Source organism: Mustela lutreola, chromosome 10 (assembly GCF_030435805.1).
Source record: "Mustela lutreola isolate mMusLut2 chromosome 10, mMusLut2.pri, whole genome shotgun sequence".
NCBI lineage: Eukaryota > Metazoa > Chordata > Mammalia > Carnivora > Mustelidae > Mustela > Mustela lutreola.
In genome coordinates, this window is record NC_081299.1 from 86165492 (window position 1) to 86193092 (window position 27601).

Genomic DNA, 27601 nt, shown 5'->3' on the forward strand with positions numbered 1-27601 from the left:
GCCTATCAGGATTATGCATTATAGTTCTTGAACTGAGTGTTAAAATGAGTGATCTCTAAATTCCCTATTACTTTTAATAGTTTGTTATCTGTGGGGACGCCTGGGTGGCTCAGTTGGTTGGGCAGCTGCCTTCGGCTCAGGTCATGATCCCAGGGGCCTGGGATCGAGTCCCGCATCAGGCTCCTTGCCTGCTTCTCCCTCTGCCTCTGCCTGCCTCTTTGTCTGCCTGTGCTCACTTGCTCTCTCTCCCTCTGTCTCTTACAAATAAATAAATAAAAATATTTTAAAAAAATAGTTTGTTATCTGTGATCATGGAAATTCTTCACCAGTTCTACAATCTTCAAACTAAGGGCCACATGTGAAAACAAATTTTATGGAAAAAGAGAAAATATTAGGGTCTTTCTTTCTTTCTTTTTAACTGATGTGGTAGTTAGGAGCAGCTGGCTTTGGGAGGCAACATACATGAAATAGAGACTAAAAATTTGAACAAAGATTTGGATAAATTTGTAGATGGTTCTGGGTGACTTTTTTTTTTCCTGGGTGACTTATTAAAGACAGTATTAGAGGGGCGCCGGGTGGCTCAGGTCATGGTCTCAGGGACCTGGGATCGAGTTCCGGGGACTCTCTGCTTAGCAGGGACTCTCTGCTTCTCCCTCTCCCTCTGCCTGCCTCTCTGCCTACTTGTCATCTCTCTCTCTCTCTCTCTCTGCCAAATAAATAAATTAAATCTTTAAAAAAAAGAGAGAGAGAGTGTGTATTAGAGTGTACTTAACATTTGAAAGCCAATCTCTTCAGGGATTATTATAGCTTGGACTCAGTCATCTCTTTATTGTGTTTTAAATCACACATAAATTAGAAAAATAAGACTATATGCCTAGGGTACTCTAAAACATCAAGTATTTTAAGATTGTTTGCAAAAAGATGTTTCACACATGTTGCTTAGTATCATTGTTCATATTGTATGCCTTCTGCTATAGTAGAGCTGGGTTCTTTTCCAGTTTTCCCAACTCTTATTTATTTTTGTAGATTTAAAAGTAAGTTTACAACATAGTAATAAAGAAAACTGTCGCGAGAAGTTCATGGGAAATGAAAATGGGTAGAGGCATCGTGTCTAGTTGTTTGGCATTCATATGTGCGTTCTTCCAAATGGTAGGCCCTAAATAAGTGTTTGTTGCCTGATTTCCAGTCACCTGTCTATAGGCTTTTTCAAAACTTGTTAATCCTTTTGAAGTAGTTATTGTATATTATTTATCTTTTTATTTTCAGTGCCTAGCACGTGCTTGGCAAATGGTAGGCATATAATAAATGTTTGTTGACTTTAACTTTTCAAAATTGAAGTTAGAGCCAAAAGACTCGGTCTTATTATTCTGGCTCTCCTCACTAGCTGTGTCCTTAGGCAAGTTCCTTTGGTGTTCTAGACCTTCATTTGCAACTCAAGAGTTGGGTTCCATCTGGTTCTAGAAAATCTGATGCCAAGCAGAGTATACAGTAGTGCTTAATAATTGCTTATTCTTAGCAGTTGCTTAATAAAAATTCATTTATAGGATTACCTAATTAACGATGGAGTAAGTCAATTTGCCACGTATATCTCAAGTATCTCAAGTGGTTTCTAATCGAGTGCATTTTGCACCTCAGATATCTTTAGGCATTATTTGCAGTTCCTTGGGATAAAGATTGAAGAAAAAATGCTCAAACAAGTGAAATTTTTCTATGTGCCTTCTAGAGAAAGCATTAAAAAAAAAACTTTTTTATTCTCAAACTTTTTTCTTATTCTAGGAGGACCATTTTGGTGCCTTACTTTCTGAATAATAGTAAGGAAAGTGGGAAAACATAAAAATTATAAGGTATATAAAAATACTCCTGACTTTTTCCCTAAAAATGAAGGAGAGAGGAAAGAAAAATGTCATAATGGTTGAATTGTACCTTATCAGTCTACCATCTTGTTTTTCTTTGCCTTTTTTATAAACCCAGGGCATCCTCACCTGTATAATAATGGCACAGTAGGTAGAAACAGACACTGCTCTTCAGGTTAGTTGAAGGAATAACCATATTCTTTTACTGTCAAAATCCTTAACTCCACTTCAGTTGCTCTCTGTCTAACATTACCATAGGTATCAGATTTTGATTTTCTTTTTTCTTTTTTTTTTTTTTAAATAGGAGCACAGAGAGGACATTTCATACAGTTTGGAAAACAGTTTGGGATCAGGAAGTACACCCTAGAAGGGGTGACACTTGAGATTTTAAAGAAGGAATAGAAGCCAGACTACAGTGCAGTTTAGGGACATTCTAGACAGAGGTAACAACATGAGCAAAGGATGAAAGGAGGAACAGCCAAAAGTAAAGTCCAGGTATGTTTATTTAGAGGGCTGAAAATGTGAAGCAAGGATTGATAGAAGGTGAAGCTAGGTGGGGCAGATCTAAAAATATATCATGTTAAAGAGTTTACATTTAATCCCCAAGTCATGGAGGAGCTTTCAAGGGATTTTTTTTTTAATGGGGAAGGGACAGGATCAGGTAACTGATTTTAGATAAATTAATCTAATAGTTTTATAAAGAATGGTTGTATTAGTTATCTAAGGATGCATAACAAATTATACAAAAACCTAGTACCTAAAATAACAGGCATTATCTTATAGTCTACTTTGCTTCAGAAACCTGGTCATATCCAGTGGGGCTGTCTGGCTCAGGGTCATTTACAAGGTGGCAGTCAAGGTGTCAACCAGGGCTACAGTTATTCCAAGGTTCATTTGGGGTAGAATCTATTTCTAAGCTCCCTGAAGTGGTTGTTGAAAGTATTCAGTTCGTTCTATACTATTGGACTGAGGGTCTCCGTTCCTCTCCAGAGGCATCACTTGGTGCCCTGTCACTTGGGCCTCTCAATAGAACAGCTTACAGCATGACAGCCATGAGTGAAGAAGTGAGAGGGCAAGAGAGCAGGGGAACAAGACAGAAGGCGGAGTCTTTTCATCTAATTTTAGAAGTCCCATCTTGTCACTTTTGCTGTACTTTATTCATTAGCAACAAGTCACTAGGTCCAGCCCACACTTAAGAGAAGAGTAGGGGATTACACAAGAACATGAATATTAGGGAAACATGGACTGTTGGGATCCGTCTTCGAAGCCGACTATCACAGTGGACTTGAAATAAGACTAGAGATAAAAATGACCCACTTAGTGCTTGCTTCGGCAGCACATATACTAAAAAATGGCGCACTTAGGAGGCTATTATAATAATCCAAGTGAAGATATGGAGATTATTGTAGACATGTGTAGTAGAATGAAGGGGAGGGAATGGAGTCAGGAAATATGTAGGGTGTTAAATCATGAGAACTTGGTGATTTAGAGCATGGAGGTTTTAAGGGAGAAGGAGGAATTAAGGGTGGTATCTAATTATTTTTAGCTCTTAATCTGACTAAAGAATATTTTCGCTTGAATATGACTTAACCTCCTCTCTACATTGATAATTTCATTTTCACTATTGCCATCCCCTCCATACATTTTGCCTTTTGGGCTTGTCCTTGATGTTGCTTTACTATTTCTTTACTATATCCAATTAGACACTGGTTGTTTCTCTCAGTATCTGTTTAATTTTCCTAGTTGTCTCTGTTCCTGTCTTACTCTCATTATCCAAGTACTTCTCACTGTGCACATAAAGTGTGGGAATGGACTTGTCAGTGCTTCCCTGTGGCTATTTCCTATCTTTAATCTAGATTCTAAAACATCTAATATTTATAAATCTGTCATTGATTTAACCAACCAGTTTTTACTGTGGGCCCACTTTGTGACCGGCATTTTACTAGGCATCCTTGGGAATATAATTATAAACAAGACAAACATTGTCTCTGTTCTCATTGTCTTTGTTCTTATAATGTCTTCTCTTCCTTTCCACCTGTCAGAAATATCACTAATTTGGGGGGTACCTGGCTGGCTCAGTTAGAGGAGCATGTGACTCTTGATCTTGGGGTCCTGAGTTAAAGCCCCATGTTGGGTGTGTGTTTGCTTAAATAAAAAATAAAACTTAAAAAAGAAATATCACTAATTTTTAAGGTACGTCTCAACTTCTGCCTTTCTTAAAATGTATGTTTGTTCCTTTTATCTCTATCTCCTACAGCTATAATTAGGAGGGTTTTTACTTCGGGAAGTTTGAGATTCTCCACGTTTGAAAGAGAGCACTGGTTTAAGCTGTTAAGTGTAATGAAGCTGTCTGACCTCTCAGTCTGCTTCAAGCCGTAGAGCAGGGCATTGCCACCCTGATTCAGTGGAATCGTGTGGAGAGCTGTTTAAAAACAGATGCCTTGGCCTTCCCTCAGATATTTTATGTCAGAAATGAAAACAAATAAGACTGTACTAAGGTGAACCTGGTGTCTAGATAAGAGAACTATTGCACTGCGTCACCGTTATCATTATACGTTACTTGTTTCTGTGCACTTAATCATCCAAATAGCTTAAAATAGTAATTTCCAAATACTGGTGGAGGACTAGCTACACCAGTACAGATGGATGTTTGGGCCCCATCGCTAAAGGTGTTGATACACTAGATCTGTGGTTATATCCAGGCTTCTGTATTTTTTGAATAATGAAAGAAGACTGATACATAATTGGGCTGTAAAAATATTAGATGAATAGACTAATGTACCATATTAATTTTTTGTATATCCCTTTACAATATATATTTTGTATATATCCTGTTCAGATATATACGTGTAAATATATGATAAGCAATAAGGACCAGTCAGCCATGATGTACCTTATAGATTACTTTGGAAGCTTCTGGCCAATTGAAATTGTATTTTTTTTTTTTTTAAAGATTTTTTTTATTTATTTATTTGTCAGAGAGAGAGTGAGTGAGAGCGAGCACAGGTAGACAGAGTGGAAGGAAGAGTCAGAGGGAGAAGCAGGCTCCCTGTGGAGCAAGGAGCCCGATGTGGGACTCGATCCCAGGACGCTGGGATCATGACCTGAGCCGAAGGCAGCTGCCTAACCAACTGAGCCACCCAGGCGTCCCTGAAATTGTATTTTAAATAGTAGTTGAATGACTGCTGTGTTTAGATTTTTAGATGCTCCAATACTATTCAGTAGTATAGTTTAGTGTTTCATACATTGGTGTATTTTGGTCTAGCTATTTTATTTTATTTGAGATTTTATTTATTTATTTGACAGAGGGAGACACAGCAAGAGAGGGAACACAAGCAGGGGGAGTGGGAGGGTTAGAAGCAGGCTTCCCGCTGAGCAGGGAGCCTGATGCTGGGCCTGATCCCAGGACCTTGGGATCATGACCTGAGCAAAAGGCAGATGCTTAAATGACTGAGCCACCCAGGCACCCCTAGCTCTTTTATTTTAGATAATAACTTACTGATCATATGAAAAATTTATAACAACTAGATTCTTTTTCCTCATATTATTCTGATAAATCTTGTTATGTTCTATTATAGAAGCATTATATGACTACTTTCTTGCAGAATGGGACTATCAGAATGTGGCTTTAATAATTTTTTTTTTTTTACTTTTGTTTAGTGTTATTCCTCTTTTAAGAGAGTCTGTTGGAATATTAATGCAGAGAACTCCTCCGGTGTTGGAAAATACTCTGCCTCAGTGCTATCAGAGGGTAAGTTTCAAAGCTTCCAAACCATTAGATTTTATGTTGTTTTCAAGCTGTTAGGGTTTTTAACTTTTACAAATATGGGTAGCATATGCGTATAATTTAGTGTTTCTTCCAAGATTGAATGCTAACCATGAATGCCATTTGTACAAACCAGAATAAAATCATTGGAAAATACTGAACTTCAGTAAAGAAAATGTGGCAGAGATTGTCCTCATTTAGAATTTGAGCAGTTCTTCTAAAATACGGATATGAATAGCAGATAATGTAAGCATTTATTCAACATATTTTTTGAGCTCCTACTTAGTGCCAGGTATTCTAATAAGGTACTAAGTAAATAAGCATAAACAAGACAAAAGAGTGTCTGTGTTCAAAAACGTTGTGGTTTAGTGGGGAAAAACAGGCACTAAACAATAAATTGGTAAATAAGAAAATATCTTTGATAGTTACTATAAGAGAAATAAACAAAGTGATGTGGTAGACAGGGATGATCACATTAGGTTGACTAAGGAAGTTATACTCAAGGAAATTGAAACCCTGATGACAAGAAGGAGCCAGCCTTGTGAAAATCTGGAGAAGAGTGTTTCATGTTTCAGACCAAGGAACTCTTTAGGCTAATGTGGGAGTTCTACAACTGGAACTAGTTTAGAGTTGTGAAGACCAGAAGAAAAGGCCACTGTGGCTAAAGCATAGTCAATAAAGGGATGAGTAGCTGGAAAGACTGGAGAGAGTGGTAGGGCCCAGATCATTCAGAGATTTGGGTCTTATTTAGAGGTTTAGTTTTAATCTTAATCCAGGGGAAAGTATGACAAAGTTTTTAGGCGGGAAGAGTGTCATAAAACTTGTGTTTTTAAAAGATTATTCTGCTTGCTATTTGGAGAACAGATTCTAGAGAGAATGATAGCAAAGAAAACCAGTTATGAGGTTCTTGTCATCTAAGTGGGGAAAAATGGTGATTAGGACTACTGAGGGAACAGTGAAGATGGAGATAAGGACACATTTGGGATACATTTTTGGAGATGGATTCTGTTAGTGAAGGGGAGAAAAAGTGGTGACTCTCAAAGAGGTAGATGCTGGTACCATTTGTTAAGATTCAGGCTGTGTTGATACAGGTTTGAGGATGGAAGCTCCCTCCAGATCAAGAGTTCTATTCTGGATACGTTAAAATTGAAATGCCTTCTATACTCTTACAGGAAATGTCAGTGAAATAGTTGAATATGCAAATCTGGTGTTTTAGGGAAAGATTGGGACTAGGTAGAGTTTTGAGTCATTGATATATGAATAATATTTAAAATATTGGGGTTATGTGAGATTTCCTTGGGAGAATTCAGCTCTTTTTAGCTTTACTTTTAGCTCCAGGTTTACAGCACAGGTGGTGGAAAGCCAGGAAAGGGAGTGGTTAGGAAGGGAGCTGGAAACCGAAGAGGTGGTCTCTCAGAACTGAAGAAGGAAGCATTGATGCCCTTTCTGTGGGGCGAGCAAGGTAGGAAGAGAAGTGATCATTGATCGGCATCAAGAACAGCACTAATAACTTGATGAGACCAGTTTCAGAGGCGTTTGGAAAGGAGACCTTGATTTGAGTAGATTAGGTGAAAATGAGTTGGGGAAGTAGAGATAGTAGCTACAGACAACTCTTTTAAGAAGTATGGCTGTTAAAGGGAGCAAAAAAATGAGTTGACAGCCTGAGTATGGATATAGTATTATGGCAGGGGCTGTTTGTTTGTTTTTAAAATAGGATATGCTGGAATAGTGCTGTCCCATGGAACTTTCCCCAGTAATGGAAATATTATATAATCTGCAATGCCCAGTATGGAAATCACAAGCAAAATGTGGCTGCATGCATAAGGTGTATGGGTAGCACAATTGATTTTTAATGTAGTTTCATTCTCCTGTATTTAGATAGCTACGGGTGTCTGGTGATTTCCGTATTACACAGTGCAGTTCTGGAGCATGTTTGTTGATAACGGGCCATCCTAGAGGAAGAAATCAATGATATGGTAGTGAAGGTGACCACTGCAGGAATGAAGTTCTTGAGAAGATGAAAAGTATTGAACCACGGGCACCTGCGTGGCTCAGTCAGTTAAGAGTCAGACTCTTGATTGGCTGAGGTCATGATCTCAGGGTGGTGGGCTCAAGCCCTGCATGGAGCCCTGTATTCTCTCTCTCTCTGTCTAAAGAAGAAAAAAATGGTAGAACCAGAAACATTATGGAGGAATTCAGTGTAGAGGGGAGCCAGCGCTACCGTACCCCTAGAAGGGAGGCAGAAAGTGCTGACAGAGATGAGGGTCAAATGGTGGATTTGGTGGTACCAAGATAAGGGATTTTTATGTCCTTCTATTTTATCATTTATAAGGCAGTGTCATCAAACAGATTGGAATGCCAGAGGAGGGGCGCCTGGGTGGCTCAGTTGGTTAAGTGTCCACCTTCAGGCCAGGGCGTGATCCCAGGGTCCTGGGATTAAACCCTGTGTTAAGCTCTCAGTAGTGGGAAGCCTGCCTCTCCCTCTTGCTCTGCCTCTTCCCCTGCTTGTGCTCTCTCAGTCAAATAAATAAAATTAAAAAAAAAAAAAAAAAAAGGTAGGGTGTGCCTGGGTGGCTCAGTCTTAAGTGTCTGCCTTTGGCTCAGGTCATGATCTTAGGGTCCTGTGATCAAGCCCTGCATAGGACTCCTTGCTTAGCAAGAAGCCTATTTCTCCTTCTTCCTCTCCCTCTGCCTGCTGCTCTGCCTGCTTATGTTCTGCCAAATAAATAAATCTTGAAAGAAGGAAAGGAAATGAAGGGAAAAGGGAAAGGGGAGGGAGAGAGAGAGAAAGAAAGAGGAAGAAGGAAAAAGAAAGTATGAAAGGTGTTTTTTTAGATATGGAAAATGAAGTGTTACTCATTTGACATTTGTGGTTATCATTTTAAGGTAGGGTAGGCATCATAACTGTGGAAGAGAAAGGGTCAGTTTATTGAATAATGCTTACTATAAGCTGGTCCCTGAACGAACTGTTCTACATATATGGTTTCTGGTCTTCACCATATTTATATAGGCTAAGTTTTATCTTCCTTTCCATAGATAAAATCGAGGTTAAGAGAATTTAAGTAACTTATCCAAGGTCACAAATGCTAGTGGCTGAGCCAGAATTCTAGTTCATATCTGTCTGATTCCCAAGCTCATGCCCTTTCTGTCATACCACACTGTCCAAGTAGGAAAAGCATCTGTGACTACGCTTTCCCCATATTATTTAACTTGAAGCAGAGTATATAGGAGCATTCCTCAGTCTTAGCTACAAGAGCACTTGCACTCTTAGAGGTAGAGGAGATCTATTCAGTCGGTTGTTTTATTCACAGTAGACCATCCCGTGAGGATGCCATTTGGAAACATGTAGAGTGATATCAGGTTCAAGCCACTGTGTCATCAGAGTCGTGAAAGAGGAAGAAAAAGTCCACCTTGACCACTTTTCCCAGTAAAAGCAGTTTTTAAAAAGGCCATTGTTAGTATTTTCTCAAATTTCCTACCAACTGTTTTGGAGTTTATAGAAAATAATGCCTACATTAATCAAATTCTGAAAAAAAAATAAATATTTTTGATAGCTCTAAAGTCAACTTGTTCTTAATTAACATCCCAAATAGGTTACTTAAAAATCAGAGAATCTCAGAATTGAAAAAGATCTTATCTTTTTGGTAATAGGCATCCTAACAGGTGTGAGATGGTATTTCATTGTGGTTTTTGATTTGCATTTCCCTGATGATTAGTGAGTTAAGCACGTTTTACTCTTGGCCATCTGTATATCTTCTCTGGAAAAATGTCTGTTCCCATCCTCTGTCCATTTTTTAATCAGATTGGTTTTTTTGCTATTGAGTTGTATGAGTTCTTTTTATATTTTGGATATTAACCATTAACTTTTGAATTTTTTTTTTACCTCTTCAATTTTTAATGGTCCTTTCACATTTTCTATTTTTCTTATATTATGGCATTTCTTTTTTTTTAATTATAGCATTTTCTATATTTCCAGAAACATCCATTTTGTCTAGATTTTCAAAATTGTGTGTTTATTGTGTGTGTGTATCTTATACACATATACTGTCTCCTTAAAATTACCCTTCTTAAAAGTACTCTAAGGAGTGAGTTTCTAAGTCTTTAAACACACACAATCTACTAAGCACTTACTTGGGCCAGACACTGTTTTAGATGGTAAGGATACAAAACATTAAAAAATACACATAACCCTGCCTTTTTTAGCTTAAGTTCTGCTGGAGAGACAGACAGTAAAAAAATATAAATAATATAAATGAATAATACAGTGTGTGATATTATGCTCCAAAAAGTAAAACATGGCAAAGAAACATAAAAATGAAAACATTATTATTTTATATAGAGTAATAGAAGACCAAGAGTACAGGAGCTACAGTAGCTTACTGAGAAGATGACATCTGAGTAAAAACCCAGACAAAATGAACCCAGTAGAAATGTGGAAGGAAGGTACACTTCAGGCAAAGGGCATAGCAAGTTCCTTGCACCAGGAGTATGCGAAACTTTCCAGCCAATGGTGAGGAGGCTGATTTAGCTGAGAAAGAGAGAGCATGGGGATGCCTACTTGGAGAGGAGGTGATTAGGTAACAAGCGGGCCATGTGACATGGGCCCATATAAGTCATTGTGAAAGCTTTGATTTTAATTCAGAGTAAGGTGGGAAGCCATTGGAGGATTTTGAACAGAGGCAGGATCTGACCTAAGGTAATAGGATCGCACGTGGGATATAGTGATGAGAATAGGTGGAAAAGGTGCAAGGCCAGAAATAGACCAGTTATTATAATACTATATTCTTACACTTCTACTATTATAATAATTCACACTAGGGATAATGTCAGCTATGCTGATAACAGTAGAGACGGTGGGAGGTGTTTGGATTCCACTTAGTGGCAGCGCTCTGTATATTCACAAGCTACACATTCATCTTGTATTCCCTTTTATGGTTTTTAAAAGTGGTTGTAGTTTTATTTTTTCATTCTGCTTTTTCTGTTTTGGTTTTATTTTATTTTATTTTTTTAAGATTTTATTTACTTATTTGTTAGAGAGAGAGAGAGAGTACAGGCAGACAGAGTGGCAGGCAGAGGCAGAGGGAGAAGCAGGCTTTCCACAGAGCAAGGAGCCCGATATGGGACTTGATCCCAGGACACTGGGATCATGACCTGAGCCGAAGGCAGCCGCTTAACCGACTGGGCCACCCAGGCATCCCTCTGTTTTGTTTTTAAACCTCCATCAAAGTTTGTCTTGCCAGTGGTTGTCAGCCTTAGGCTGTGGAAACCTTAAGGAGCCATTGGAAAAACTGAGAGATGTCCTTCTTCTTTTTGTTGTAACACGATTCAGAGAAAAGTATATATTGGCATTTAGCTCCCTCGGGGCTTGGAGATACAAAGGGTCCCATAGTTTCTGACACAGGGAAGAACCGTCCTGTCCTAAATCTGCCTCTTTTGAGAAACACTGACTTCTCTATTTTCAGTAATCTTTCAAAGAACTAGTTTTTTGATATTGTGATTTCTAATAGTTCCTAAGTCTCTAGACCATTAATTTCTGTCCTTTATTTCCTTCCTTACTATTTCCTTGAATTTACTTTGTTCTTCTAGTTTCTAAATGCAAATGAGTTTATGCCTGTTTTCTGATCAATGTACTTGAAAGTCTAAATTTTTGTCTAGGTGCTCTCTCAGCTGTGCCCTGCAGATTTTGGCATGTGATCATTCACATTTCCCAAACACCTGCCATGGCACATAAAGAGTACTCAATAAGTATTTGTTAACTAATTCAAATAATCTCTGACTCCTCCTTTGAGCTAGAGAATAGAATCCATGTTTACTGATACGTCGTATAATAACAGTGTTACAGTTAATAATCTAAATAGCAGTTTACTGGGGCGCCTGGGTGACTCAGTGGGTTAAAACCTCCGCCTTCAGCTCAGGTCATGATCCCAGGGTCCTGGGATGGAGCCCCACGTGGGGCTTTCTGCTCGGCGGGGAGCCTGCTTCCTCCTTCCTCTCTCTCTGCCTGCCTCTCTGCCTACTTGTGATCTGTCTGTCAAATAAATAAATAAAATCTTTAAATAAATAGTTTACTGAACTGTTGACTAATAAAGCAATAAAATAATAATAAAACAGCATACCTAATAAAACAAGGGAGCCCTTATGTTTGATTACAGTGTTAATATCTGCCCTTTCTGTTCCAGGTGCAGCAGTTGCAAGGAGTTTACAGTTTACAAGAACAGCATTTCTGGACCTTATGTTCTGATGTTTATGTTGGAACCTTGAAATTAGTAGTAGCCCCTGATGCTGATGCCAGGTGGATTTTAAGCCAAACACATAATATTTTTACTCAGGTATGACTTTTTCACTAACTCTTAAAATTATTTGAATTTATCTTATCTACTAGTTTAAGAAATATTTACTACTTAGCATGTTAAATATGTATGTATATAAATACACGTACACACACACACACCCCCAATACTATAAGGAAACGTAACAGTACTTTCTTTCAACCATATAGTCAAAATTGGGAGTTCTTATTTTAGCTAATACGCTTAAGGAAGATAGTCTCGTTCTGTCATTATACTGATTGGAATTCCTTTAAGAAAAAGTAGATTCGGGGTGCCTGGGTGGCTCAGTGGGTTAAGCCTCTGCCTTCGGCTCAGGTCATGATCTCAGGGTCCTGGGATGGAGCCCCACATTGGGCTCTCTGCTCAAGTGGGGAGCCTCCTTCCTCTTCTCTCTCTCTCTGCCTGCCTCTCTGCCTACTTGTGATCTCTGTCAAATAAATAAATAAAAATCTTAAAAAAAAAAAAAAAAAAAAAAAGAAAGAAAGAAAAAGTAGATTCTCCTTTACTGTATACTCATTATAAGACATGTTAAATGCTGTTTAAAGCCAAGAACTAAAATAACATTTGGAATAAGAATAATGCCTTGTCAGTGGCTTTAGCTAAAAGTAGACTATGTTAACATTTTTGTGTGATAGCAAAGCCATAGTTTTGTGAGATTTAAAAGCTTAATATGCTATTGTATTTGGAATCATAAATTAGTGCATAGCTTGCAGCCAAATCACTTTACTTGATGCTATGCTGTCTGAAGTTGACATAGTCATGTGACTGATAATCAACTAGGTATCTGTTGGGAGAATAAGAACATCACGTCAACAACATCTAAGGAGAGAGTGAGAGAATACAAATTCTTTTTTCATTCTATTTTGCTGGAAATATTTGGTGAAAAATCTGGTTGTTGACACTGCTGCCAAAATTATCTAACACGTAGATCTAATGAGGAACTGTTTCCATGCCTTAAAAATGTGTTCTTAAAAACTGGCCTGTGCCTCTGGTGTGATGTAGTGAGTGTGTGGTACTTCTGCCAGAAATGGTTAATGTGAGTCTAATCAGTAGCAAACCACCAGAGAAACCCAGCTTGTAGAAACTTGTACGAGACTGTTAGCCTACAAAGGGGGGAAGAATAGTGGGAGGTTATGCTAGATTAGAGGAGACTTCACAATTAAATGCAGTGTTTTATCCTTAACTGAATCTTAGATTGGGGGGGGGGGGGAAACAGGCACAGAGGAAATTATTGGGTAATTGGGAAATTTAAATATGGACTGCATAATAGTTCATAATAATTTTGTAGGTGTTAGATTTCTTGGGTGTGATAATGGATTGTGGTTATCGAAGAATGTCCCCATTCTTACCAGATCCATGAAGGAGTTAGTGGCAAAGGATCAGGATGTCTAATTTCAATTATTCAACAGAAGTACAAAGATTATAAATAAATATAGAGAAATAAAGCAAATGTGGCAAAAATATTAAAGATAGTTGATTTTATTTTTTCAAAATAAGTTAAAAAAAACAAAAACTGGAGGTTTCTCATTGTCACCAGGATAAAACCCAAACTTTCTAGTATGACCCCATTAACTTTTCAAGCCTCCCACTATTCATTCCTATATACCTCATACCCCTGTAGACTGTTAACTTTTCTGTGTGGGACAAAGATCCTCTCCTCTAACATAAAGGCCCAATTTAGTTGTTACTTTCTCTCTGAAGCCTAAAGACCCCTCTAAGCTGCATAACTTTATCTTGTGATACACATATTTATCTGCAGGTTTCTTCCGAACGTCATGATTTTCCATTCTCAATGCTTAAGAAAAATGTATGTGTATAAAAAATTTGTTAAATAAACAAATTCTTCAAACTGTATTTGACCAACACCATCTTTACATGTGCGAAGTATGAAAAAATATGGTTGGGTTCCCATTGGTCTGTTTAACCACAGCATGAAAGGTGGTAATGATATATAGAAATAGAGATACACACACACACACACACACACACACACACACACACACACACACACACGAAGAGGGAAAGAAGGTGGGGAAAAGGATGAGAGGAAGAGAAACAGACACAATGTATCTTCAGACATGGAAAACAGAACATAATATGCAGTTTAAATTCAGGATCTTAGCATAAATTAAATGATCTCTCTTCTCTAATAATGAGAAATGTATGGTTATGTTCCTTTGGGGATAAATAATGAAATAATTTTATGTAGGCAAAGCAAGACTTACTCTTACTCTACTGGGAAGCTGTATGCTGTACCGCTTACTCCAGAATTTCAAGAACTAGGTCTCTTTAACAGACACTTTGAAGTCTGTATGACTGTCATGTCGTAATGAGGCATGCAAGACCTGCACAGTATGTCTGAATCCTCACATCTCAGAACAGGAGGAGTTTTAGAGGCAAAAGGAGAATGTGGCTGCAATAACCTTGCTTTTTCACTGTCATTTCTAGATCATCGCTCTCTCCTTTCCCCTGTCTCCTAGTCCTTCTGCCCTCCTTAGTGTGAGCTTCTGTTGACCTCTCGGACATGCTGCAGTACTCTCCCAAGACTTGGGCACTTAGTCACGGTTTTCCCTCTGAAAAGGAATGCTGTTTCTAGGTTTAGAAATGCGCAAGCAGCTGTGTCCGGGCTTAGGAACTGCTGAAGTCGCAACTGCAGTAGGTGGAGGAGGCTTCTTCTGGAAACCTTAGACATCTTGGCTTTTAAAATGGCTGAAGCTGAAAGTTTATTCAGCTGCTGCTTTGGTTTTGGAATCTGTATTGGGGTTTTGAAATTTTTAAGCTCTGAAGAATATTTTCAGCCCTTTCATCAACCAAGGTCAAGCCCACTCTATTTCATTCCTTGCAGAGCAGGGCCTTGCAGTGAAGATGGTTCAACACATTTTTTTCCAGAGGGGAGGAGGAATCACCCTACTAATGACTTATATTCCATACCTTTCTTTATTTTCAAATTGCTTAGTGATCATTATTTTAGTTCCAACATATGCAGAATTGAAGCTTCGAAAGACTAAAAGAAGGATTTACTCAGTAATAAGTTAATACTTTTTGGTTTTTGTTGTTGTTGCTGTTTTTTAAGATTTTACCTATCCATTTGACAGAGAGAGATCACAAGAAGGCAGAGTGGTAGGCAGAGAGATACGGGGAAGTGGGCTCCCTGCTCAGCAGGACTCGATCCCAGGACCCTGAGATCATGACCTGTTTGAGTAAAATCTCTGATTAACCATTCTCACTAAAGTGCAAATGACTGATACAATCTTTTTTTTTTTTTTCTTAAGATTTTATTTATTTATTTGACAGAGATCACAAATAGGCAGAGAGGCGGGCAGAGAGAGAGAGGAGGAGGCAGGCTCCCTGCTAAGCAGAGAGCCCGATGTGGGACTCGATCCCAGGATCCTGGGATCTTGACATGAGCTGAAGGCAGATGATTAACCAACTGAGCCACCCAGACACCCTTATAACTGATCTTAAATCAGAATTTAAATGATAGTTTTGGTTTAAAAAGTTGTCCTTGTTAAAATATCTGTGAAGACAACTTTAAACTGAAAAAACCAACATCAGTTTGAGAATTACAGCTTTCTTTTCTGTTGATAAAACTTTAAGCTGCATGATTATTTTAGAACTGAATATTAAGCATGGTTTTATTCTCATTTTCCCTGGTATAAGTCTTTAATGGCCAGCTAAAGCTGTGCATTACTAAAGAGTAAAATAAGTGACTGGGTGAACTTAGTTAGATTCCTTAAGGATTATTAGGTAAGGGATAATCCAGTTTTTAAACTACAAGATTTTCTGTTGACATAGAAAAAGTTCTCTCTTCCATTCTCCCCTGCACTAACTTTTTAAAAAGGAGTTATCCTTCAGGAATTGATGAAATAGGTATTTTTTGTATTTAATATATGAACCAGAAGATTAAGATTAAGATGGCAGTTTAACATTTTATGTGTCTTTTAAACTTACTGATACCATCTGTTAATTTTTTAATATACTATTTTGTTAGAAATAATGTTAGGAAAAAAATCTAGAATATGCTTGTACCCTCTTCAGTTCCACAAAGCACAGAAGACAAACCTACTTTGCTCCCTGATAGAACTTTTTTTTAAAAGATCTTATTTATTTATTTGACACAAAGAGAGAGTACAAGCAAGGGAAGCAGTAGAAGGAGAGGGAGAAGCAGGCTTCCCACCAAACAGGGAGCCTGATGCAGGGCTTGATCCCAGGACTCTGGGATCATGACCTGAGCCGAAGGCAGAGGCTTAACCATCTGAGCCATCCACGTGCCCCCTTGATAGAACTTCTATTGTGATTTCCTCATCTTTTCTCCTCTTCTGCATATTAAGTCCTGAACCCCCTGATTCCTGCTTCAGCTTTTGGTGCTGTAGTCTCTGGCCTCAAAATAGAAGTTCACACTGATACCCAGGAAGGAACCAGAAAACCTCCTCCTGTGCCCAGATGGGAGTTCCCCGAGTTTCAGGAGCCTCACCAGCCTCCATGCTCTTGATCCCTTCCGGCCTGACTGCTGACCCCGCCCAGAGAGTGGGAGAAGCTACTTACCCCTCTTCTGGGGGCTAGCTAGTCTTCCACCCTTTGTTTGTTTTCCTGTCTGTAGAAGGTTTTCATCTGTCCTAAGTGTCAGTTCTGCTTGCCAACTCTGCAACTTCTCCTTAGCCAGTTTTCCATTTTCTTCATCCTGTGTGCTTGATGCCCACCAGAACTTAACCTCCTGAGGAGGTTGGAGTAAATGGCCATGGGATGGGAGGCCAACAGGCCCCTGGGTTCGTTGTTTTTAATTAAGCCACAAGGTTTAAGCCCTCACTAGTTGGTTGGTAGAGAGCAGAAACAGCAGCAGCAACAGCAGCCGGGCCTTCAGTGAGAGCCCAGCATGCGCCAGGCGCTGCGACAGCTGCTTAACGCCTCGCCTCAGCCTCCTGCAGAACAGGTGCTGCTATTTGTAGTTTATAGAAAAAGGAAGCCAGGCCCAAGTTACTGCTCATGACTTACCGTTTCATCATACTCACTCACTGTTTCACTAATTCTGAGACGATTTAGGTTTCACACGGAGGACGAAGGCAGTTTTCAAGACTTCATTTTAAAGGGATAAAGATTACTGTTATATGTTCAGTCGAAAACTAAAGTATAAAGTATAAAGTTTCTGTGGAATTGGTAGAGAATATAGACAAACCAATAATTTTCTGTAGCCATATTCCTGCGTGATATTTTTCTTTTCTTTCTTTCTTTTTTTTTTTTTAACTCCTGATTTGTTTCCTTTCCGCAACGATGAATATTGATCATGAGGGTATCCTAAGTCTGTGGCACCAGGTTCACATTTATTGTGTTAAAAATGTCTTAATGATTCAAAAAGTATTGACTGAATCATGGTTTACATGACTCCCATGATATAAGACACAATCTTATATGGTTTTCACTTGGTAAAGACAAGGCTTTTAAAGACCAGGCTCCAGCTCCCAGTGCCATCCCAGCAGTAGTGTTTGCTGCAACTGAGCGGTGTTTTGATCTGCTAGAGTATTTGTCTTGTGTTTATGGTGTGGATAAACTATAGAAAACCTAGTTTGCATTCAGGGAGTAGGTGACTCACTATAGGATTCTTTGGAAATTCTGCTTTTCTTTCTAGTTTGAAGGAAATTGAGAAAGGAATATGGGAGGGTGGAAAACTTGAAGCCATCCCCCTCAGGACAGCTGGATGAAGCAAAATGCCTTTTTCTGTTAGACTGACTTTTTATGGAAAGCTGTAGCCCCTCAGGGGAAAGATACAAGCTTGAGTAATTAACTCATGATTATGCAAAGATCAATTTACCTAGCCTCTTTGTTTTTCCTCTTTTTTTTTAATTGCCTTGGGCTAACTTCATTTCTTATTACTGTCTTCACTGTGTTAGGCTGGGGCTGAGGGAAGTGGCTGGGATAGTAATGGGAAACCAACTTACTTTGCCCATTTTACTTTCATTAACAATTTTGTTAAAAGAGAAAAGGAGAAAAGGAATTAAGCCAATTTACTTGGGGCAGTAGTTTTTTTCTTAAGGTTAGATATAGAAGAATTTTGCAGAAGAGTTCCTTACTTATTTCAGAGACCGTCTCGGTTGAGTAAATCAGATATACGTACAACGAGTCATAATAGTTTATTTAAATAGCCTTTTCAGCATATGAAATCCTTTCTCATATATTCATATACAATCCTGGGATGTAACAAGGGTTTATTAAATACATGTCAAATATTAGATGAACAAAGAACAATCTTATGAGATAGGTAAACTTGGTATGAATCAATGCTTTTAAAATGAGAAAAACTGCGGGGCGCCTGGGTGGCTCAGTGGGTTAAGCCGCTGCCTTCGGCTCGGGTCATGATCCCAGCGTCCTGGGATCGAGTCCCACATCGGGCTCTCTGCTCAGCGGGGAGCCTGCTTCCTCCTCTCTCTCTGCCTGCCTCTCTGTCTACTTGTGATTTCTGTCTGTCAAATAAATAAAATCTTTAAAAAAAATAAAAAATAAAAAATAAATAAAATGAGAAAAACTGAGATTTGATTTTAAATCTTAGCTCAAAATCATGCAGATGTTGAGTTGTCTTTTTTCTGCCGTAAGCCTCTTTAAGGAAAGGCTGCTCTTAAATGTAGTTTCCATAAATTTGAATAACAAGCAGTTTTGCAGAGCTTTAACTTGACCAAAGCAAGGATTTTTAAATTTTATTTCATTATTATTATTATTATGATTATTACTATCAATTTTTTTTTCATTTTTATTACTTTTTTTTAATGAGTCAAGAAAGCTAAAACCTCTTCTGTGCTGATAAGCTTCTAGGGTCTACTCAGCTTTTTATCCCATTTGAGTAGTTCCTGCTCCTCTCACACATTGATTCATGTTGTGCGCCCATTTGAATGCTAAGAAAAAAAGGCCATGCTAGAATTTACTGTAGTGTTAATCCCTGACTGATTTTTTTCTCTTTCCATTAATATTCTAATTTACCTTTTATTCTTTGATACTGGCAAGAAAATGCTTATTGTAACTACTTGTGCTTTAATTTTTAAAAGTTATTTTTGTTTGAAAGGAATTTAATAGAATTTCTGTTCATCCAGTAATCATTTATTGAGCAATTACTGTGGGCCAGGCACTATTTCAGGTACTAGGAATCAGCAATGGAAAAAAAAAAAGACGGAATCCTTGTTATGTAGAGATTACGTTATAACGGGTGAGTGACAGTAAACATAGCAATGGAGGTGATGTAAAATGGTCAGGTTCTGCGATTGGGCTACTTTGAAAGTAAGGCAAACAGGTTTTCCTAATGGGTGTGAGAGAAAGAAAGGTCTTTAGGTTGTAACACCGAGGATGGCATTGAGCCATAGAATATACAAGATCACCAAACTTTCAGGGAGGAGGTCAGACATCTAGGTAGAACTGTGAAGTAGATGGCAGGTAGGTCCCAGTGGGGGGGTGCAAGTGTGGGAGGTGTGAGCATGCAGATAGTACTAAAAGTCTGGATACTAGATGAGACCAACTAGGGAACAAATGGAGAAAAAGAAGGAATCTGTGAGGACTGAGCCTTTAAGTATTTCAGTGTTAAGTGCTCAAAGGTAGGAGGAAGAACCAGCAAAGGAGACTGAGGAAGACTGATAATTGAGGTAGAAGGTCACCAGTGAGTCTTCTCTGAAAGCCAAGCAAGAGGGAAGTGTTTCAGTAGGGAAGAGTATGTGCCTGTGTCCTTGCCTTTAAAGTAAATGTTTAGAGGATGGACAGGTGAGCACTGGTCCAAGCAACTTGGAGGTGACCTTGACCAACAGCTCTGCAAAGTGCTGGGTGGCAAAAGTTCAGTTGAAATGCGTTCAAGAGAGAACAGAGAAAAGGAATTGTAGGCAAAAATGTACAACAATTGATAATATAGGAGAGCTGGGAGCAATTTTGAGAGCAGTCCTTGAATAGCGGGTTCATATCCAAAATTGAAGAGAGGCGTTAGAATGTAATTAAATAACCAACAGATGGTCCTCCTTAAGTGTTTGCTCATCGTCTGTCATAGGAAGATTGAGACTGAATCAGTTTATGATTTTAGTAGCCAGTTAGGCAAGCACTGTGCTGTTTGCTAGCAGAGTACCAGTAGCTGGGTAACCTTACTGTTCTGGATTTCACTTGGACACTGTTTATAATGAAGAGCATGGCTTCTGTAGAGGTAAATGGAGGATCTTTTTGCAATTATGAATATAATTATTTCTAAGATAGAATGACTGGCCCTTTCTGATGAAGAATGGAGAATTATTTTCCAGAGACAGAAAAGAAAAATAATGCTTTCCTTTTTCAAAAAAATGAGATTTTGTTTTGTTTTGTTTTCTGTTACTTTTCTAAAATGTATAGGCTGCTATTGGTTGGTTCGATTTTCTGATTTTTTTTTTTTAACTTTTCAGGCTGGAGTGAGACAGCTTTATGTACAGATTGATTTTGCGGCCATGTAACAAATGAAAGAAGTTATCCTTCTTGGGGGACCTAATATTTCCGGTACTGTACAATTCAAAATGTTGTAGCTAGCTTTTTAAAACAGAAAACTCGTCACTACAATTCCCCAGCACCAAGTAGACCAGGTAGTGTCCGCAGTTGTGCTCGGCCAAGAGCGCACAGCTAAGGGAGCAAAATTAAGAGGATCTCTCTTGGACTTTTGGTCTTGTCTTTTGTGCTCTTCCCTCCAAACCATTTTGATTTCTGACGTTTGTAGTTTTGTCCCAGAATGTTGTTTTTTGTTTACTGGTTTTTTTTTTTTCCATTTCAAAAATGCCCTCACTCCCAGTCATCATCCTAGCCAGTACAAATCCAGATGCTGGGCGTCCAGTCATCTGGAAAGTCTTCACTGAAGCTGCTGGAAACCACTGCTTTCATTTACACAAAACTAGTGTTATTTAAAAAAAAAATGGAAATCGTTTTATATGTAATGTCACAATGGTTGACATTCTTCAGTATAATCATATGTTTGTAAAATTGTTTGTACCTTGCAAACTTATGAACCAAACCATATTGGGTTTTCAAAGTGCCTTTGTATCAGAAAATGTATTTGCCAGCATAAAAATGTACCATCAAAGGTCATGTGAATGGTTTTTTCCAATGGATAATTCTATAATCTGTACAAAGTGTAAGACTCTTCTAAGTGATGTATACTGATTGTCTTTGTGTGTACTTCCAGCCTAGGTTTAAATACATGAAAAGTTTTCTCTTACTACTCGGTCTCATCAAAAAGTAGGTGTTGGGCGCCTGGGTGGCTCAGTGGTTAAGCCTCTGCCTTCGGCTCAGGTCATGATCTCAGGGTCCTGGGATCGAGTCCCGCATCGGGCTCTCTGCTCAGCAGGGAGCCTGCTTCTCCCTCTCTCTCTGCCTGCCTCTCTGCCTACTTGTGATCTCTCTCTATGTCAGATAAATAAATAAAATCTTAAAAAAAAAAAAAAAGTAGGTGTTACTTTGCTTTTTAAATCAAATTCAGTTATCACATTATCCTATGGACTGTGTTTTCAGAACTCTGCAAACACATGTTATATAGATGATTGTTCTGACTTACTTAAAACATTTGCTAAATCCCAAATTTCTCTGAAAGCTACTGTGTCTGTGAAAACTTCCCTGTGTGGGGTCGCCTGGGTGGCTCAGTGGGTTAAGCCGCTGCCTTCGGCTCAGGTCATGATCTCGGGGTCCTGAGATCGAGTCCCGCATCGGGCTCTCTGCTCAGCAGGGAGCCTGCTTCCCTCTCTCTCTCTCTGCCTGCCTCTCCATCTACTTGTGATTTCTCTCTGTCAAATAAATAAATAAAATCTTTAAAAAAAAAAAAAAAAAAAAAAACTTCCCTGTGTGTCTCCTTGCTATTTTTATGGATTTTTTTTTTAAATTTTTTTCTAGTGGGGGGTGCAGAGGGAGAGGGAGAGAAAGAATCTTAAGCAGGCTCCACGCCCAGCATGGAGTCTGGCACCAGGCTTTATCATACAACCCTGAGACAGTGACCTGAGCCGAAATCAAGAATCAGACGCTTAACCCACTGAGCCACCCAGGAGCCCCTATGGATTTTATTAACGAAAGGCAATGTAGAGGGAAGGCAGAAATGGTTGTGACAATGTTACTTTGTTTTTTCATTCTTCAAATGCCAAGTCATACAATTTGTTTTCCTGTGCAAGCATTGCACAAATACAGTTGCTTTCAGAAATCCTAAAAGCAACATTTTATTGTTTGAACTATTGAAGATACAGATCAGTTGTGATAAAACAGGTGTCTTAGAAGTTAATAAGTTGATTTCTAGGTTTTTGTGTATTTGAAAAATAAAATTGTGATTTGAGATGCAAGTGCTTGAACACTCAAATATTCTCTGTGTTTTTGAAGAAATACTGATCTGGAAAGCTATTTACCCATTGTTCTTCATTTTATCACAATGTATGTTCCCTCTTAACTTTAAAAAAAAACGAGAATTCTTGGGGGGAAAAAACTCTGCAGGATGGAAATGTGATTGTTTAGAATGTAGGCCAGTAATAAGCACTTTTCACTGATGGGGCAGGAATTGCTGTTGATTTTGTGTAAGTTTTAGAATATCTTTCTCCTTATTTCTGATCTACAGTTTATGAACTAAAGTGTATTAGGAGAACTGGACTACTTTCCTTATGCTTTCCCAAACTGCTGTAGATTGCTATGAGCTGTTGATAGTCCCCTTTTTGCAGATTAAGCAGTATTTTCAAAACATGTTTACTTGCTGCCAGGCAGTTCTAAAGCTAAGAATCCCTGCAGTAGAATGTGTTTAACTAAAACAGTTCTTGAGAGTTTGGGGAGGGAAAGTATAAAAAGAAATGTTCTGATAATGTACTGTTTTTTTCATTATATATGTAAATGGCCATTTGGAAGTTTGTATCCGCTACCAAGCCTGGGATATTCTGTGCATTTTGGCATATTGTGGAAAATGTCAGATGTAGATGAAGGTGGGAATTTTGGATGTGTGCCTTTAAAAGCTAGTATTATATCTAATTGTACTGATTGTTCACATATGGAGACAGTATTTGCACTGGCCTGTATACCTGACAGTGCATTCTGAAGGTCGAATTCTGCCTTTCATCAGGCCCTCCATTCTATGTGAAAGTATGCATCATTTTAACTATACTCTGAATACACAAGTGCATGCATATGTGTTTTGTCTTTGATAAGGCATCGAGCATACAGATGATTAGATTGATATGGAACTCTAATTTTGCACCTTATTTAAGAGATTTCCAGCTCGTATCATTTGGCAGGTTGGCATTAACATTTATGCTTTAATTAAATGTCCTGAAACCTGTGTGTGCAACAGTAACAAATCAGTGTGAGAAAAAGCAATTTTGTTCTCGTTCTAACAAATATTCTGTCTCACCTGTGTTTTTGGCACAGGTCTATTGCTAAAGTAGGTAATTTCACTGAGAAACTACCTGATTGTTGTAATAGATGGGAGATGTCTCTAAGGTTAGGCAGTGAGTCTCTGAGTATAAGTTTGCTGGTATTTTAAAAATCAGAATATTCCCTGGAGAACAAATTTGTTTTGCTCTGGGAAAGTTTACCTTGCTTAGTAAACATCCCCAAACAGAAATACACCTGTTTTAGTTTTGTGTTTTTAAAATCTAGATTATATTACTCAAAGGGCTTACCATATGTGTGGCTTTATTTTGCTGACTCCCTGTGCACTTTTGTGAAGGACAGTGTGTAGTTCAACTGTATCTCTGTATTCCTGTCATCGCCAAGCGGTTTTCTGCAGAGGCATAAGCAAGTAGCAGCAGACGTTTAGTGACATCGGAATGTCCCTTGTCTCCAGATGCTTCAGCATTCTTCAAAGCCTCCGTGTAGACACCAGTAACCAAAATACTGTGACTTGTGCACCTTATAAAACAGCCCAATTGGTGACTCCAAATGCAGTTGATCAGAGTTCTATAATGTTTTTACCTATGGAATTATCAATTTTATAAAGATTACTAATATGGTGTCATCCTCATATAATGCTGGGATTTAAGAACAAAAATACGTCATTGCTGAACACAGAATTTTACATCTAAGGGACTGTCCTTAAAAGCAGTCTCGTTCTACCTCTCATTTTACAGATGAGAACATTGAAGCCCAGAAATGCTGTCATTTCCTCAAGGTCACAGAGATAATTAGTGGCAAAGCCAAGACTAGAATCCAGGTCTTCTGACTCCAAGTCAAGTTCTTTCTATTCTACTGTGCTGCCTCACCAGTGTAATATTTGCCTTTCTGTAAATGTGATGAAAAAGCATTTGTAAATAAAGGAAAGCTGACCTCCATTTTTGGTACATTAAGGCACTTTATAATGGAGTTTTATTGTCTTATTTTTCATAAATATGAAGTTCAGAATATTATTTCCATACTTTCATTATGAGGTTTAGAATATTCTTTATGGAAAATAATAATTTTTGTACTTTTACTTTTTTACTCTTATGAAACCAGTTCCTGATTTTTAAAATATGATGATTTCTGTACTTTGGATACTTTTAACTTGTGAGTGAATTTTTCTGTTAATTGCCCAAGGCTAAATCCAGTTTAAGGATTGCTAAGTTTCTTTATTTTGTTTATAGTCTGTGAGCTGGTACTTTCTAGAAACCAGGCTAATTCTCACAGGTCATATCATTTCGGTCTTGATACTTCAGTTTTCATTTACTGGGGAGGTTTTTGGATTTTTAACATTTATCCTCAGAACCACACAAAATTTGGCATTAAATGAAATAGAGAACAAAACAAGTCTTTTAATTCAGTAGGGTGAAATTTTGGTCTTACCAGAACCCCAAATGTTAAATTGCTTACTCTCAACGTAAAAGCATTACCTTGATAAAATTGAACTTTTTTCTTTCTGTTACCATCTTCAAAACAGAAATCATTTTCCAGTTCACAAGAACTTTGGCAAAAAAAAAAAAAGAGAGAGAAATTTTATTTTTTGAGAACAGTCATTAAAAGTTTTATTAATAGAAGAAGATTGTCTCAAGACATGACCCACCAGCAGCCTTAGTGATCCATATCTCTACCATGGAGATAGACTTATTTACAGTGAAAATTTATGTATCAAAAAATGTATCTGCTGAGAAGTATCATTATATTTAAAGGCCAAATGGATGTGAGTCTTTTTGATGAGGACATCTTTGGTTTGTATTTAACTATTTCCCAACTACAAATTATATGGAAAGGGTGGGATTCAACCTTCATTAAGTATTTCTGTGTCTTTGTATGGTCTTCTCCGTGTTGTCACATTTGAAAGCCTCACATTTCAATAAAGAAAGAAATTTTGCATGCTTTTTTGAGCATTTTCAAATTCCCTCCCTGGGGAAGGAATTCGTAACCATCACCGCATTTTACAGATGAGGAAGCTGTTGTGGGAGAATTTAAATGACTTGCCTAAGGGATAGCCAGTGGTAACGCACTGACTTTAAATCCAGAGCTTTTTTTGATGAGGGCTCCGTTTTATGTATATCATTCTACAATGGTAAAAAAATACAAGAGGTTGTAGCAGATTTGAACAGACTCTGCAATAAAATCAGTGAACAATTAGCATGACAAAACTGATTATGGGGTAGCAGTTGTTATATATACATTGCTTAAACTCATTCCTTCATTCAGTGCTCTCATGCTTATTTCCTACCTTTGCCATTGAATTTAAACTGTGCAGACTAAAAAGAATAATCAGAACTCCTTTAAGAATTTTTAAAACCTTTACAAAAGAAAGTTTTATTGATGCTCAAAGTTACTTAAAAAAGGGACTGACTCAGAAGCGAGTCCTTGCCAGTCTGTAAGTAAAGAGAAACTGATTCCATCCTGGCTAAGAGAGGTTAACATGATTGTTGATGGAATTATCTTCCAAGAATAATTTGTGCTGCTTGAGAGGGATCTGAGGATGTACAACATTACATTTTATAGATACCTTTCCAAGGAAGAAATCTATTTCATAATTAGTAGCAGTCTATGCTTAGTAATAGTATTGAATTTTGAACTCTTTCCGTGGCTTTGAAAATTTAGTACTTGGCAAATCTGATGATATTGGAAAGTTTGTAGAAAAGAATGTCTTTGTCTTATCATCTCTCTCATTATCCCCAAACTTAGTATGAACTTCCACTTACATGCTCAGTAAATGATTAACTAGTGAGTAAATATTGTAGGTAGTAGTGGATACAAAACTCATGGTTGGGGACAGATAGAATCAGTGATTTATTATTACAGAAGACACCTCACCTTTTCTTTGGCATTTTTGCACAAAAAAGTGACTTTGTATCCACTTTGGCCATTATTTTTCAAGGAGCCTTGTGAGCTGCTTCGCTATTTTAATCCAGGCACAGTAGACATAAAGAGATGTTATCCATGTTTTTGGATAGAAATTTGGCAGAACTGAGACTGGAAGCTGGGTCACTTGAATTTTTACATTATGTATTGCCAAATGAGAAACCACATTGCCTCCTTGGTTTCTATAGAAGACTGCCATATTGATATTACTTTAAGGATCTGTGTATGACATACCTTGTTTCATTTATCTCCAGATATATTATTATCCAAAACTCTTTCAGGGGTATAACCTGAAGGTGCTTCTAAAAAACAAACAAACAAACAAAACACTACATATATTCATTTAGTGATTTAAATATTCCTAGAACAGTTTCTTTTTTTCTTTTTTCCCCTCTAAATACCAAATTTTAGTAGAGCTTCTCTATATTTCTTATTTTTCATCTTTTAATTGCTGCTGCCATGGCAAAATTTCCCCCTTTTTACTAGTAAAAAAAGAAAAAGCTTTATTTTGAATTTTAATATTGGAATTTTGTTTAAGGTACCACATACCATGTATCAGTTAGCCTCAGTGAAGATTCTGTTTTGAACTAGATGTATCCTGTCAGGAGTTTGCCAAATAATCACATTTTCCTCTAATAGCAAAAATTCTGTGATACTTCTTCCCAAGTGATATTTTGCCCCAACACTTGTGAGTTTGATCAATAAACAGAATTGATCTTTAATATCGGAAATACTGTGAATTAAAAATTGCCAAATCCCTTCTCGATATATTCCAAACACCCCTACAACACTTTACCTCCCTGTCTTTAGTGGTTTCTAATCATGTGGCCAAGTTTGACTTTGGATTTGATTTCTATATGAAGATTTTGGCACCAAGACATTTCTAAACAAACATTTGAATACAAGGCTAGATTGGAATGTCAGATTTCAAGGACTGTGTTGTAATTTGGTTTGGATGTGCTAAAGTGAGCAATTATGATTTGCCTAAATATACAATGAATCCATCATGTATGTTTCATTTTTTTTTCTACTTGAAGATATTCATGTATATATTTTAACTTCAGGTGTATTTAAAAAGAATAAATAATTGTATCAAAATTCTTCCAATAAAATTTGTTTCAAAATCTTCACCTGATTTCTGTCTATCAGTTTGATCAGTTGAAAGGAATATTGTGAACCTAACAATTACTGGATTCAGAGCTAGAGGACTTGAGGAATGAAAGAGAAAGAATGGTGTTCAGGACCAGAAAATGGGAGAACTCACCAGAGGGAGGAGATACTAGGAAATTGGAAAGGTCTTAATATGTGAAGGTCCTCCTTGTGGTTCTTATCCGTTACTTTACTTTATAAAGACATTTGCAGTATTTATTTCCAGATATTTGCATTAACTCCAAATTCTTCTTTTA

General features: G+C 37.8%; 1 protein-coding gene across 2 annotated transcripts in view; it reads left to right on the forward strand.

Annotated features, from left to right (window-relative positions):
* SLC30A7 (solute carrier family 30 member 7) overlaps positions 1 to 27325 on the forward strand; it is an 88206-nt gene extending 60881 nt beyond the window's left edge. Inside the window, exons 9-12 of one of the 2 annotated variants that reach the window (XM_059136860.1) lie at positions 5514 to 5604; positions 11799 to 11948; positions 20342 to 20432; positions 24014 to 27325. In XM_059136860.1, the coding sequence (XP_058992843.1) occupies positions 5514 to 5604; positions 11799 to 11948; positions 20342 to 20389 (289 nt within the window). In that variant the 3' untranslated portion in view covers positions 20390 to 20432; positions 24014 to 27325. Of the gene's footprint in view, positions 1 to 5513; positions 5605 to 11798; positions 11949 to 20341; positions 21145 to 24013 lie in introns of those variants that run through there. The other variant, XM_059136859.1, reaches the window with a different exon arrangement.
* Positions 27326 to 27601: the final 276 nt, after the last annotated feature.